General features: G+C 33.2%; 1 protein-coding gene across 4 annotated transcripts in view; it reads right to left on the reverse strand.

Annotated features, from left to right (window-relative positions):
* The window catches only part of DMXL1 (Dmx like 1), a 132,733-nt gene that overhangs the window by 32,668 nt on the left and 84,020 nt on the right, over positions 1 to 16,045 (reverse strand). For 2 of the 4 annotated variants that reach the window (XM_069591712.1, XM_069591711.1), the window contains exons 30-35: positions 14,951 to 15,081; positions 14,093 to 14,178; positions 12,741 to 12,942; positions 11,392 to 11,509; positions 8,184 to 8,246; positions 1,757 to 1,843 (exon numbers count right to left, since the gene is read on the reverse strand). In XM_069591712.1, the coding sequence (XP_069447813.1) occupies positions 1,757 to 1,843; positions 8,184 to 8,246; positions 11,392 to 11,509; positions 12,741 to 12,942; positions 14,093 to 14,178; positions 14,951 to 15,081 (687 nt within the window). The remainder of the gene's footprint in view (positions 1 to 1,756; positions 1,844 to 8,183; positions 8,247 to 11,391; positions 11,510 to 12,740; positions 12,943 to 14,092; positions 14,179 to 14,950; positions 15,082 to 16,045) is intronic. The other 2 variants (XM_069591714.1, XM_069591713.1) reach the window with 1 other exon arrangement.

Genomic DNA, 16,045 nt, shown 5'->3' on the forward strand with positions numbered 1-16,045 from the left:
CAGTATCCATTAAATTGTAAAAGCTAACTTGTTAGATTGAATGCAGGGGAGTATCTCAGATCCTTCACAGTGCTTGACAGATAATCCACAACTACACAAATGAGGAAAAGTTCAATGTTATCAGCATTTTTAATTACTGCAATTTAAAGCAAAAGATATTATTTCTTACCTACAAATTTAGCAAAGATGTAAAAATTTAACAAAATAACTGGAGAAATAAAAATTAAACAAAGAAAGTTAATTTAAAAATTAAACATTAGAAAGTCAACAGAAGACTCTGTATTATTATCATGAGGATGACTGTTCAACTAGTTATATAAATTCAAATAAGAGAAAAAAGCTAGTTTGTTTTATAACACAAAATATTAAAATCTTATTTTCTTCAGGAGAAGGAAGGTACTAGTTGTGTATAGATAATAATTTTGAATTTGTATTTCACATGTATATATCATATTATATATTAGCACATCATGAGAACTGCCTGGCTAAGGGGCTAATTCCAAACTTGCCTGCTATGAACAGAACTAGTCATTAATCAGGAGTGTCTATGAGGAAATGAGACAAGGAACCTAGGAAAAGATGAGGAAAGAATGACAAAGGCACTATCTAGATGAAATCAAAGACAAGACAGACAAGCACAGGACAATGAAGAACCAGTTGGTGAATGGTTATTGAATGGGTAATGCCATAGGATATGATCTAAATAATATTTTAAAGTTATGAATACATGAAAAGGTGTGTGTGTGTGTGTATCTCTCTCTCTCTCTCTCTCTCTCACAGGCAGGAGGAGAAGGGGACAACAGAGGATGAGATGATTAGATGGCATCACTGACTCAATGGACCTGAGTTTGAGTAAACTCTGGGACTTGGTGATGGACAGGGAGGCCTGGAGTGCTGCAGTCCATGGGGTCGCAAAGAGTCAGACATGACTGAGCGGCTGAACTGAACTGATATATATACACACACATATCTAGATATATATCTCCTTTAGGTTATTGGTAGTAAAAGGAAATGAGTAACTAGAAGTTTTTATACATTTTTTAGTAAGGCAGTTAGGCAAGAAAGGAGGAGAAAGTGCTAAGACAAATTTCAACCATGGACCACTGTACCTAAGGCTACCTCTTCTGTAAGTAGCTTATAGACACCTCTATGGAGCATGCTGAGTAGAAGGGTAAGGGATACAAAGCAAACACTCTAGTTGGGCAGCTATTATAGCTAAAAGTTAAAGAGGAAGACTTTCTGTGAGACACATTTAAGCTTAATTTTGATCTAAGAATCACATTCAACATATTCATATAAGAAAGACAGAAAACATTTTCTTTGGATTAATTGGATGTGTTGTATAAACTGTAAAGGCAGGGAACGTCCCTGGTGGTCCAGTGGTTAAGACGCCATCCTTCCACTGCAGGGGGTGTAAATTCAATCCCTAAACAGGGAACTAAGATCCCACATGCCCTGCTGCATGGCCAAAAAATAAAAATAAAATACAATAATTCTCAAGACAACTGCATATATAAATACTTGAGACTTCCCTCTGTTTAGTAATAAAGTATTTTTATCTGCTATATATCCATAGTCAAATAAATTATCAAGCAATATAATCATCTTATATAATAAAGAATTTACTCAGATTGCAATTTAGGGAGTAGAAAAATAGCTTTGAGAAAGGGAAACAATACTAGTAAATAAACTGACAGACTAGGAGACATTCTCCAACTATGAATACTTAATTACAGAAAAAAGTCGATGTACTTACTTTGTTAACAGCAAAGGCAGTAATGATATCAGATTCCTTATGAATAATTCTTGCTTTACCTCCAGGATATCCCAAATCTGCTTCTATCTACATGGAGGGAAGAAAGGTACAAACATACAGCAATGTTAGTAATAGGAAAAAGAAATATGCTGGTCTTTCATTTAATACTTGCATAAATTAAGATGCTTTTTAGATAATTCAAATCCAAAGGTTACTAATTTACATGCTAATTATTTCTGAAACAAAATTTGGTAAGAGGAAATGACATCTGTACAAATTTGCCTTTTCACATATAAAAACATAATTGATAAACAACTCCATTAACTGCTTATATTCTTAAGGTGCAATAAGATAATTTAAGGCATTCTAATTATTAAAGTAAAATAAATTTACCACACTTCTTGAGTTTATAATCTTTTGATAATATTTTAAAAATATAGAAAAGCCAGAAGATAAATATTTTAGGTTTTGCAGACCAATAGTCATGCTGCATATTCTTTTAAAAAACCTTTCAAAAATATAAAAACCATTCTTAGTTCATGATCTACAGAAGAACAAGCAGGACACAGCCAGCTGAATATATTTTACAGACTCCATATAAAATAACTTTCTAGTTATAAAATAAACCTGAAATCCTGAAAAGCATAATATTTTACCCAAGTCAGTATTAATAGCTGAATAGACCATAATCCAATATACGTTAGATAAGGGAAACGTATTTGACCTTTTGCTTATACCACAGAAGGCAAATACATCTTTCAACTTAGAAGAGAGTACTGTATAAAATTAAAATTTACTAAAATAATCAGAGGTAAAATGAAGAGGCAATTGTTAAGAGTTAGAGATGTTACTCAATGCACTATGATTCATTATATTTTATTCTCCCTAACCGTCAATCTTTAAAATGAATTATTATAAAATGTTTTATAATTCATCATGAAATATAGAAGTTATTAATTTGAAATTAGAAAACAAATTTACTTCCTGGAAAATTTAAATAAAATATCACCAATCCCCATCCACTGTTTGACCACAGAACTGAGTAGGGTTAGCAGTATTTTTAAAAATGGCAACTAAGATGATAGTTCATTTACAAAGTTGAAAGAGACTTATGATTAAACCAAAATAACCATATGCAATCAAAACTCACAGTCACTGGATGAAAAATATCAAATATAATCTTAAATGCAACTTGCTAACAAATATTTTAAAAATTCACTGCTCATACAAACATTTTGGTTGATTTGAAGGTCAACTTCTCTTCTAAATAAAGTCTTACCTGTCTGAGGCTCATCGTCTGTAACAATGTCTAAGTCAAATTTTGTAATGACTAAAATTCCAAATTAACCACCTATTTGCCTGGTATCTAAAGCACACTAAGTGTTTACTATTGGATTTTTAAAGAAATTAGATATAAAGACAAATAGTATTTCCATGGAATAGAGCAATATGCTATTTGCTGGTAATGAATGCGGGGGTGGGTAGCGTCACCTGCAGGACAGTCTTCAAACTTCATTCTCATGGAGAGAAAAGCAAGAAGTTCAAAAAAAGCTTCTTTGGTAAGGAAATACATTCCTGTCCTCTCATTATCTAGATTTACCAAAACACTGTTTCTCAATGGTGTGGTCCCAAGATGACCTGCATGAGAATCAACTAAAGGGGGTGGAGTGGAACAGGAGAAATGGTGTTTAGCATTAAGAGTTTATGCATATTTAATTTTGAGAACAATAACAAGTTGTAGGAGATGAGTTTGGAGAAGTAGCAGGTTTTGTTTGTACAGAGCTTTAAAAGCCATAATGAAGAATCCAGATTTCATTTTTAAAGTTATAAAAATACTGGAAGGTTTTGGCAATTCTGGATGTTGTAGGGTAAAACACAAAGGGTGAGACACTGGCTGCCAGGAAATGAGTTAAGAGGCTACTACAATAGCTAAAGTGAGAAGTAGTGGTGGATTTGACTAGGGTAGTAGAATAGTGGTAGTGATTAAGTGGTTAGAAATAAGATAAATTTTGTCAATGGGCTGAAACTGAAGTATGAGTATTAGAGAAAGCAAGGATGACTCCCCGTTTACAGATCTATCTCAATAAAGGATACTCGATGAAAGTGAAGGAAACAGTGGGTTTAGGCTGGAATTAGGGGAAGACAGGAAATTATGTGTTTTGACATTCATGGGGAGGTAACTATTAGGTTATATATGCAGGTCTGGAATTCATGAAGTGAGTAGGAATAATTAGGAATTACTGATAATTATTATTATCACAATAATAATATTTATTATCATATTACCATCATAATTATTATCAGTAATTCCTAATTATTCCTACTCATTATTCCTAAATATTAGGAATAATTAAGATTATCAGCCAATGGATGATATTTAAGCTATCAGATAAACCATACAGAAAGTAAAGATAGGAAGAGAAAAGGTTAGAGAAGTAAGTCCTAGAGTATTCCACATTTCAATGGTATGAAAGAAAGATTGGTCATTTCAGGACTAGGAAATAGCACTGGGAAAGAGAAATACTGACAGTGAATAAACTGACAGAACAGGAAACATTCTCGAACCAAGAGTTTCAAAAAAGTAGCTGAGATTAACACTATCAAAGGATACTAAAAAGTTGAATTTTATAAAGACAGAAAATTGACTACTGCAATCAGTGTAGTCACACACTAGGACAATCACAATGGAGCAAACTAAAGATAATACCTAACTAGGTTAGATGGAGAAGGCAATGGCACCCCACTCCAGTACTCTTGCCTGGGAAATCCCATGGACGGAGGAGCCTGGTAGGCTACAGTCCATGGGGTCGCTAAGGGTCGGACACGACTGGGCGACTTCACTTTCACTTTCATGCATTGGAGAAGGAAATGGCAACCCACTCCAGTGTTCTTGCCTGGAGAATCCCAGGGACAGAGGAGACTGGTGGGCTTCCATCTATGGGGTTGCACAGTCAGACACAACTGACGCAACTTAGCAGCAGCAGCAGCAACTAGGTTAGAGAAACACGTGACATTTGGTGAGTAGGGAAGGAAGTCCACTGGGGAATAGTCACAGGGGCATTCAATTGAGTTGACAATGTTTTATTTCTGAAACTGGGTAGCTCCTACATGGTATCTGCAATATTACTCTTTAAGTTTCATTCTTGAATGACTTTATAGGCAACTCTATAAATGAATTTTCCTAGATAAAGACTTCGAGAAATAAGGTGATAGACTCAAAGATAGATTTTTTTTTTTTGGTTTTCATATTAAAGACAATAAAATATATTTACTTATGTTGAGAATAACTTAGGTAAAAATTTATCATGGGAGTGAGATGAGGAATAAATACCGAAGCAAAGTTCTTGGGGAGATAAGAACAGACAGGATCAGTGCACAAGTGGAAGATTTGGCTTTGGATGAAACAGTGTCAGATATCTATTTTGAGAGAAGGGAGAACAAAATATCTGCATACAGAACAGAAGTGAGATCTGGTGATGGGACAATACGGTGGGCTCAATCTCTGCTGACTGTACTTATTTTGATAGCAAAATGAAGTCATCCATGGAAAGTAGTAAAGAAATATCGTAAAGCTGAGATAAAAGGGAAAAGTAGGGAGAAAGAAAAGAAAATGAAAAAATTATGATGGTGGGATAGTTTAATTTGAGATTTGTGACTATAAATTTTAAATAAGGCAAGTCCCCATGGTTTGTGCTTTTACTTTATCCATGTTCAGCTACTTGGGTGCAGACATAGAGTTGGTAGAGAGCTAGGTTTAAACAGGTTTGGGAATTTTGAAGGCAAGTACAGTGTAGAGAGAAGAGGGCAAAAAGGTTAGGAGGTTTGCAAGGGCTTGATCACAATGAGAGGGCTTCCCTGGTGGCTCAGATGGTAAGGGCTCATGGAATCTAAGCTGGGAAAGAAAGGAAGGAAGTGGGGACATGATGTGAAGTGAAGAGAAGTCGCTCAGTTGTGTTCGACTCTTTGTGACCCCATGGACTGAAGCCCACCAGGCTTCTCGGTCCGTGGGATTTTCCAGGCATGAATACTGGAGTGGGTTGCCATTTCCTTCTCCAGGGGATCTTCATGACCCAGGGATTGAACCCAGGTCTCCCACACTGTAGGCAGACGCTTTACCGTCCAAGCTACCAGGGACATGATACTGGCAAATAAAAATATGGAACTCACATGTGCTACAAACATTAAAAGTCATACAACATAAAATCAGAGTAAAAAAATCACAATGAATATGGTCTTAAAAATCTTCTTAATATAAGGTTTCAAGTCATGCTTATAAAATGTGATTGGGCTGGATATATAAGGGGGAAATCCAAATATTAATGCTAAAAGAGACTTTATGAGATTATGCAGATAAAAAAACTAACCAAAGAATTACCATATGATCCAGCAATTCCACTTCTCAGTATACACACAAAGAAATGAACGCAGAGACTGGAAGAGATATTTGCATACCAATGCTCACAGCAGTACTACCCAGAATAGCCAAAAGATGGGATATAACCCAAATGCTCATTAACAGATGAACAGATGAACAGAATACATTATATATACACAATAGGATATTATAAACCTTGAAAAAAAAACATAATTCTGATACATGCTATGACATGGATGAACCTTGAAGATGTTACACTAAATGAAATAAGCCAGTCACAAAAGGACAAATACTGTATGATTCCAAGTATAATGGGTACTGAGGGTAGTAAAATTCATAGACTGAAAGGTAACTGCCTGGGGCTGGAGCACTGTTTAATAGGTAAAGAGCTTCATTTTAGGAAAATGAAGAAGTTCTGGGAATGGATGTCATGATGGTTGCACCACTGTATTAATGTACTTAATGTTACTGAACTGTATACTGAAAACAATTAAAATGACAAATTTTATACACATATTTTATCACATTTTTTTAAAAGAAATTTTATGCAGAAACTGATCTGAATAGTATTTAGGTTCCACAAGGCTTTCTTTAGGAATTGGAGAAGAAGGGAAAAGTTCTAACAGACTAAATCCAGGACTCTACTGCTATTTCAGTTAAAGCAGCAGCATGTTTAAAACTATCAACTCTCATTTTACAAGTTGAAACCTTAGTAAATGAGGCTTCAAGAGTGGAATGAGCTGTGTCACACAACAGATCTATGGAAAGGTCTCATTAGTGGTTTTCAGTTACTATGACCTGCAATATAATGAAGTATTCTTGTACGCCCAGAGTACTTCAGCACTACCCTAATGATTTAATAAAACAAACATGAAGATGAGCTCTAAGAAATATCAAAGGTATAACAGAAGGAAATGGGAAGCAACTAGATGAATATAAAATGACATCAATACTCAAAGAATTAGGGAATACAAATATTAAGAAATAATTTTGTTTTCAAGATTATAGCAGAGAAATGAGAGATAATATCACCATAGATTCTACTGTGTATTAAAAAGATAAGGAAAAAATATTAATAACTTTAACCAATAAATTTGACAACTGAAGTGAAGCAGAAAATTTTTTGAAAGGTATGGACTAAGAAAGTTCACTCAAGAAGAAACAGATAGCTTGAACTATCCTGTATCTGTTAAAAAATAGAAACTGGAGATTTTAAAACTCCAGGCCCAGAAAATTTCTCTGGTGAATTCTATCAAACACACAGTTAACAATATTCTTTGCCTGGTAATCATTAAAAACACCTGGGAGTTGTTTTATGATTGTACAAATTCTCATCCTTTCTGCTCTTGTTCTCAAGTACTTTGAGTACTTACTATGCATAAAGCAATGGGCTATATGCTACTGGTACTAGTAAAATAAATGCTGTGTGTATGTTAGTTACTCAGCATGTTCAATTCTTTGCGACCCCATGGACTGCAGCCCGCCAGGCTCCTCTGTCCATGGAATTCTGCAGGCAAGAATACTGGAGTGGAATATTGCCATTCCCTACTCCAGGGGATCTTTCCAGCCGAGGGATTGAACCTGGGTCTCCTGCATTGCAGTTGGATTCTTTACCATCTGAGCCAAAATAAAAGCTACATAATATTATTTGATATATTTTAAGTAATTACAATCACAGAAGAGAATTTTAACTTCAAAAGTGATACTTGCAGAAACAGAACAATACTATTATAATTCTATAATACCTACTATAATTATGTTTTATTAAGAACTTTAGTTTTAGTTACTCATAAAAATTTGTAGCCAAAACAGGATACATTCAACTCTGTTTAAAATTGCATTCTCTTAAAAACAAAACAGAAACATTTTTTAATGATTACAATATTTAACTTGTTTAAAAAAAAGTAATTTGAGGTAATTAATTACTTTAAAAAGTAATGCAGCAATTTAATTGCATTGGAAACAAAGTCCAGTCCAGAACTAAAATGCAAATACTTTGTTTTTCCCATTAAAGAATGCAATTTCTAATTTCAGTTGAATGATATTTTGTACCTTATTGATGTTTGGCTCCTCCATCATAGAATTTTTGATGGTTTCACAGTTGTCCTCTAATGACTTCATCAAGAAAGAATAACCATATGACAAAGAGTAAAGATGAGATGTAACATGTAAAATACTGGGGATATTTCTTTTTATTTTTAACCAAATTTACTAGAAAACAATACCGAACTATTTTTTTAAATTTCATATATTTTAAACAAAGTATGTGTGGAGAGGCATGATTGGGGGTTGGAGAAAACTTAATCCCTCAGAACTCATTAACAATCACTATAAATTTTATTCTATTTCCTAAGAAATTTTTACTCACTTCACTCATTTGAAATGTTGACATTTAAGCAAGATTAAGTCCAGAGTACTTTACACTACAAATTTCAGAGCTACTAGTGCCAGAGTATCATCAAATGAAAATTAAAGTCAAACTGTTCTCTTACACACTATTAAGTCTTGTCTCCATTATGACATCTCATTCCTCAAGGAAAATCTCCTGATTAGAAACTTTGATTTCAAGATTTCTAACTCCTTCTCTTGACTTAGCCAGAAAGAGTCAATAAAATGCTTGCAGCAACATATTCTTTTTAAAAGAGGATATTAGCACTTGTTAAAGAAGGAGATGGTTCACGACCTTTAGTTCTTAGAAAATGAAACAAAACAGAAAAAGAAACTGAGGATTAAGATGACAGCTGTCAAGCATTTTTGGGGGTTGGGACTGATTAGGATATAGTCTATTTGCAACCATCTACATTTGTATTTTACTTTTAAATAAGTACAAACAGTGAAGGACTTCTATTTTAAAAATACATGTGCCAGCAAACTATATTATATAGGAAAAGAAAAGACCTGAGGATACACCAGAACTTTAATGTCAGATGAAGAAAATTAGATTCCAAACACGTAGAGGAATAAAGCAACAGCAGCACTCTCAAAATACTCTCCAACATCTACTGTAAATACAGGGCCTGTTATGTATCTATTTTCTAACCATCTGAAAAGTCACAGAGACTTGGGCTCAACTATTAAGTAGTCAGCCTCCAATTAAATAAATTTATATTTAAAAAATCATCATTTTAAAAAACAGAGAGATGGAAGGTAATTTTGAAAATACCACAAAAAGCCAGTCAACTTTCCAGTAAAGATTAAATAATTTTGTACCAACTCTATAAAGTCAATATTGTATTTAATTCCATTTAATCTATGTTTTACTAGGTAAAATTTTTTTTTCATATTTCCTTCATGAAAATGTCACTATCACTGTTTAGAATAAGACAACAAAGCAGTAACAATAAATTTCTCATTACTGCCATTAATCATGCTGGGTTTTAAATAAGTTAAATCTGCTAGTCAAATACTGAAAAGTATATTATATTTATTTTGGAGATTAAAAAAACTAAAATCAGAGAAAATATTTAGCTAAATGATAACTAAAATCTTCTATAGTCTAGCATCCATATTCATGATTTTTATTAAAATTATAATACAAAAATAACTAAAATTTTCTTAAGATACTATGAAACTCCTAAGAAAACTAAGAATAAAACAGCAGATGAGTTTAACAGGTACATCTATACTCATTTTTCCATTACCATTCCTTATGCATTCTGGGTTAGTTATGCTCTATTCCCTTAATGATTCTATTTCCTGATTCAACTAGACAATCTAGTAGCAAACTAGTTTTTTGTTTTGTTTTGAGAATGATTTCATTTCCCAAATGTACTAAATATATCAGCAGTGAAGAAATGTTTTTATTTTCACAACTATATTTATCAAATACAGCAATGGCTTTTAAAAAATAATTTTGTACTTGAAATTACTATGCTTAATTTTCATGTTCATATTACAAGGTGCCTCAAAGAAATTAAACTAGTAATAACAAGCATAGTAAAACATGCTTTTTATTCAGAATGCAGCAGTGCTTTGTATATCATTGTGAGAAGGCTTTAACTTGCAACATATTATTTTAGTCAAAGGTACCTTTAAAATAAGAAACATTACCTCACCAGTCACGTTCTAATTACTCTGACACTCTTATATAGCACATTTTCTACTTTATTTATCCAAAGGTTTTCTTCAACTGTTTTAAAGTAATATATATATATATATATAAATTTAAGATATGTCTCACCAAAGGTTAAAAAGAAATACGTTAACTTGTACTCTATTTAATTGTATCTATTGTTTGACTAGATACGTATCAAAAGTTTTCTAAGTTAGCAAGAATACTATGTATTTTGTTTCCTGACTTGGCTAATTCAAATATATTTACATAATCAGGCAAACAGTAAATAATAACACATGCAGTTGCCTCTAACAAATTAGTTCTTAAACTGACAGACAAAACATAATTCATTTTCCTTTTCCAATAAGGTTAGATGTCATCTTGCTTTTTGCTAACTTGTCTTTAAGAAGCCATTCTATTTCCTTATCATTCCAACTGAAATGTCTTCCTTTTTTCCTCCCACTTAAAAAACTGAAAAGCCTGCTTTCAGATTAGTTCAGAGCTTCTCAAAGTGTGATGATCCACAACCAGCCACCAGTCTTGAACTCTCTGTTACCGATATATGAGAAAATAAGGAACTGACTACATCACTAAACCCACTGCTTAATTTATACAATACTTCTTAATAGCAAAATTATTTAAAAGAAAGAAGCAATATGTTAATTTATATTCCAGTACAAGTCCCCCATATCAAACTGGACTTATGAGTAGCACTGAACTAAATGAGAAAAATAATCTGTATTATGATAACATTAAGGTATAATCAACCAATTACAGTAAAATTATAAACTGAGATTATAAAATTGTACTAAGTATAATCAATACAATAAAAAGAAAATGTAAATATTTGATATGTTTCCAGTATAAAAACCTAGTTTCAATGAAACTTCTAAGATAAACTTTATCACATGAAAAGGATAGGAAATTTCCCCTTTGTCTCAAAAGGTAGTCATGACAGCTCAAAATCAGGAAACAAGATACAGAATTCTAAGTTAAACAGTATCTTTCTGGGGAAAAAAGTCCCAACTACATCTGAATTAGTTACTTTAAACTAGTTAGGAAAATACCAACTCTCTCTATGAATTAACATACATGTTTATGACATAAAAAATGAATTTTTATGAAAGTCTGTAAAATACAACTCTTTATAGTTAAAAAACAAGGCATTAATAACAAAATGGCAAACAAGTTTTAATTTATACAGACCTCATTTAGACACCTTTTCTTTGTGAATATATTTCTGATAAAGGTTTCTTGAATTTCTTCCTGTTTCACCAAGTACTGCCAAAGTCTCTTCACAGACAGTGCCAGATGGTGTTTAGATCTACAAAGAGGCAATATATTTCACTATACACTTCCGAGACTTCTGATTAACCTGATTACACTCCCTTGGTGCTATATGAATGATTATAATAATAAGTTATCTAGAATCAGACCACATCATCTAGGGTAGTAATCAGTAATACTTTCCTTAAAAGAAGAGACAGTAAATATTTCAGGCTTTGTGGGCCGTATGTTCTCTCCTACAACCACATAACTTCACCACTGAAGTGGGAAAGTATCCACAGGTAATACGAAAATGAAAGGGTGTGGATACAAACCATAAACCTTTATTGACAACACAGAAGGAGGTGTGGATTTGGCCCCATGGTTTGCAGTTTGCTGACCTTTAACCTAAGAATATAAGCTCTAACAAAAGAGGTATGCTTCCTAGAAGAGATCCAGAAACAAAGCCACTCAAAGTGTTGTCTGTGAACATGTACTAGCCCATGAACTCTGTTGCTGATGAGCAATGAGGGAAGAGCCTGTGAAAGAATGAAAATCAACTATGTCACTGAGCCACAAAGTACACTGTTTATTCAGTTAACATTTTCTGTAGTAATTTTCTTAAGGAAGCAAGCACTGAACTGATTTATCTTTTGGTACAAATGCTTTATTTCTTCATGTACAGTAAAACAGTTTGCTAAAAAACTGTTCCAAATAGCTCTGCTCCCAAGTAGGTGTTAGGAAACACTGGCCAACAGTTCAAATCCAGCCTACCTTTCATATTCAAAAATAAAGTTTATTGACTCTATTATATTTAGAATAGATAAGCAACAAGGACCCATTGTATAGCACAGGGAACTTGGCTCAATATTCTGTAATAACCTAAATGAGAAAACAATTTTACAAAGAATGGATACTTGTATTGGTATAAGTGAATTACATCTATAACTAACAGATCATTGTTAATCAATTTTACTCCTATGTAAAAATTCACTGGATCACAGCTATGCCCATTCACTTATTGTTTATGGTTGCTTTCACTCTCCAATGGCACGGTTGAACAGCTCCAACAAGGACTGTAGGGCCAGCAAAGCCTAAAATATTTACTATATAAACCTTTGTGAGAAATGTCTGCGAAAATCCAGACTACAATATGCATCACACAAAGACACAGATATGAGCCCAGAACAGCAAATTAAATGTAAGAAGTACTAAAACATTTTCTTCATGAAATACCACTAATATTCTGACTTACTAAAACTGCGAATAGTATCCATATGAAAACCTACTTGAAAGGAGTGTTGGTAGGTTCCAGCAAAGCTTTGTGGCGGAGAATTGCAGGACCTGCAGAAACACTCTCTTCAGAGGTATGACTTGCAATGAAGTTTTGAGGTGGTCCCCCGTGGATTTCAAGTCGTCGGAGAAGAACTTGTTCCCAGCACTGAAGAGTTTTTAGAACAGCATGACAAAGTGGTGAACTAACTGGAAGCTCTAAACAGAGAAAATTGACCCACTATTATCTTCTGCAATAAAATGCTATATTCAATCTTAAAAACGACTGAAATAAGATATACACATTTTGGCAGAGGAGACGTGAAAGAGAGGTGAGCACAGAAGTCCAGAGGACTGAAAAGAAGGATGCTGTAAATCTCTATGGCATTTCAACATAATTAGTGGCCTAGGATAACAGAAAAAGGGCAATCTAGGTCAAAATTACATCATACCTTTACTACTAGAACTTGAAATAACATTTGCAACTTGTGATTTAAATAACTGCTATAGGAATTACTGCATCTGACTTTAATTTCATATGAAAAAAATGTACGTGAATATCATAAAAATATGTCTGGACGGAAAATCAGTTGCCTTAAACCCTTGTATCAGCCCAATTTCTGCACAGCATATTGGAGAATATGCTGAGAGAATATTCTTTGGAGAATTAAAACAATACGCAAGGTAAAAAAAGAACGTGAAATAATACTTACTACAAAACTCAACACTTCATATTTTACATTTCCATATTCCTAAATCCTGATCTACTTTCAATCTTTAGCTATTCTTGCTTTTTACCTTCAAAAATCTAAATAGTAGGCTTACTGCAAATTCTTGAGTTTTTTCAAGTTTAGAAGTGATCTAAAGATTTACTATGGAATATGAGAATAAACTTCCCTTCTCTCCATCAATCCAATATAGTCCACAATAATTTTTAGTTAAATTAGTATTTTAGCATCTACCACATACATATAAAAATCACAGCTAAATTACTTGGTATACTGTCATGCCCCTTTCGTTTCTATACAATCTTTTCATCCATTGGAGTTAATAATTACTACATTTTTGCTTTTGTTAGTCTCCTGGGTGTCTACAACTAGGAAATATCCAGCTCTTTGACTAGAGCTATAAACACAGTCTTGGTGCAGTTAATCACATCAGCTGCACATTCCCTGCTTTCTTGGATCCTGTCTTTCTACCAGCAACTAACAATATGACAGACTCATTTATAGACAGTTGCTTTGGTTAAAAGAACCGAATCTTCTACCAGCAGGAAGTTACTAAACTTTTTATCCACTATTTGAAAAAAAATACAAAACAGTAAATCAAAAGCAATGGCAATATTAGCTCATGTTAAGCTATGTATTACCTGCAAGATCATGACCTGCAAAAGGATAGAAAGTCTTCAAATTGCTGAGCACCAGCTGTACCATTGCCAAACGCATCAATGACCAACTATAAATAAAGCAATAGATTTGTTAAAAATTTACTTAGGGATTGAGAAGACTACACTACTCTTTGTCCCAATAACTCACTACTAGGAATCTACCCTGAAGGACCTCCACAAAAACAAAACAATATACACAGGCAGTTTACTCATGTCAGCATTGTATAAAGAACCAAATTATCCATCAGCAGAGTAATGACTGAATAACTAGCTTTAAATCATGGAATATTTTAGGGTAGCCATAAAAAAGAACAAAAAAGGATCTCTAAATGTTAATATGAAGTGAATTTTAGCATGTATTAATAAATAAAAAGCAAGCTATAAACATTACATATAATATGGTATCTACTACCTTCTGTGTAAGAAAGCAGCAGAAATAAGATTTTATATACACAGAGATACACACACACAAGCTTATTTTTGAAAACAGAAGGATAAACCAGAAACTCATTAGAATGAGTATCTGTAAACAGCATAGAGGAAGACTCAGCTGGAAGAGATATGCTTGAAGATTTGCTTTTTAAAAAAAAAATTAAACAGAGACATTTTGGCTTCTTTCTTTTTCAAGTAACAAATTTATTCCTTAGAGTAGTGGTTTTTATTAGTCTAAACTGTCATAAAGTACACAATCAAAAATTAACTGTGGAATTACTGTTATGGAAGGGAACTTAACAATTCAGATCTAGGTTGTAATTCACCAAGCTACTAATTTCACATGCATTATTTTCAAAATTAAAAAACAAAATTTTTTAAAGAAGCTTAAAATTAAATATTCCATACCTATACGAATTTGAGTTAGAATGTTCCTGGAGATGGAAATCGGAAGCTAAAACATCATCGTCATCATCATCACTTTCCAGACTCTCCTCTGAATCATATTCAGCTCTACTTTGGGAAGCAGGTAGAAATGGCTAAAAGAAAAAAGTTATAGAATTTATTATCCAACTATATGACTTAATACATGTAATTAAATAGCCTAATATCAGCAATTTATCCCATTTTTGAGTACTTCGTTATAAGAAAGTAAAGTACCAAGTAATTGGCTGCTTCTTTTTTGACAGTCTATGCCTTCAATACCACTTTAGTTGGTTCCCTTATTTAGTCATCATATCAACAAAAAATTTATTCAGTATCCACTACGTATCAAAAGTATACTCAATGTAAGAAAATTTAAGACATATACGCAGTCACTGCTCTCACATAACATATTTTAGTGGGGAAAAATAGGCAAATATTGAAAATTAAATATAAATTGAATTTAGCTGTGTTATAAAGAAAAAAAACAAGAGTTGAGATAAGCTAACCATGAAAGGCCTCTTTGAAAAGTGTAATTTAAGTGAGACTTAAAAGGACAAGAAGGAATAAGCCATATAACGAGAGCGAAGAAAAGCATTTTAGGCAGTAGTAATAGTATGTAAAAAGGCTTTAATAAAGGAAAAAAGTTTGGCATGAGAAAAAAGAATTTGGCTGAAGGCTACTAAAGCAAGAGGATAGTGTTGGCAAAAAAAACAGAAGAGAATAGCATGTGACAGATAAGGTAGGGTTTTTGAACAACACAGTAAAGAGTGTAATGGAATGCCACCAATGAATTTTAAGTAGAGTAAAGGTATTGATATTTATGCTTTTAGGAGTATCACTATGACCACAGCCTTTTTAGAGAAAAGTCAAATGTGAAAAGTAGAAACAGGAGACATCAGAAACTAAGGCAAGAGCTGGCAGTCTGGATACAGGTGTCAGTCATGGAGATGGAGATAAATAACACATTCACAGTATACCTGGGGGAATACATTGATAGATTTACTGATCAACTTGGAGAGCAAGGGAAAGAGAAGGAAAAGACAATTTCTGGGTTTCTGCTTGAGCAACTACATGGAA

This window comes from Ovis canadensis, chromosome 5 (genome assembly GCF_042477335.2).
Source record: "Ovis canadensis isolate MfBH-ARS-UI-01 breed Bighorn chromosome 5, ARS-UI_OviCan_v2, whole genome shotgun sequence".
Classification (NCBI taxonomy): Eukaryota; Metazoa; Chordata; class Mammalia; order Artiodactyla; family Bovidae; genus Ovis; species Ovis canadensis.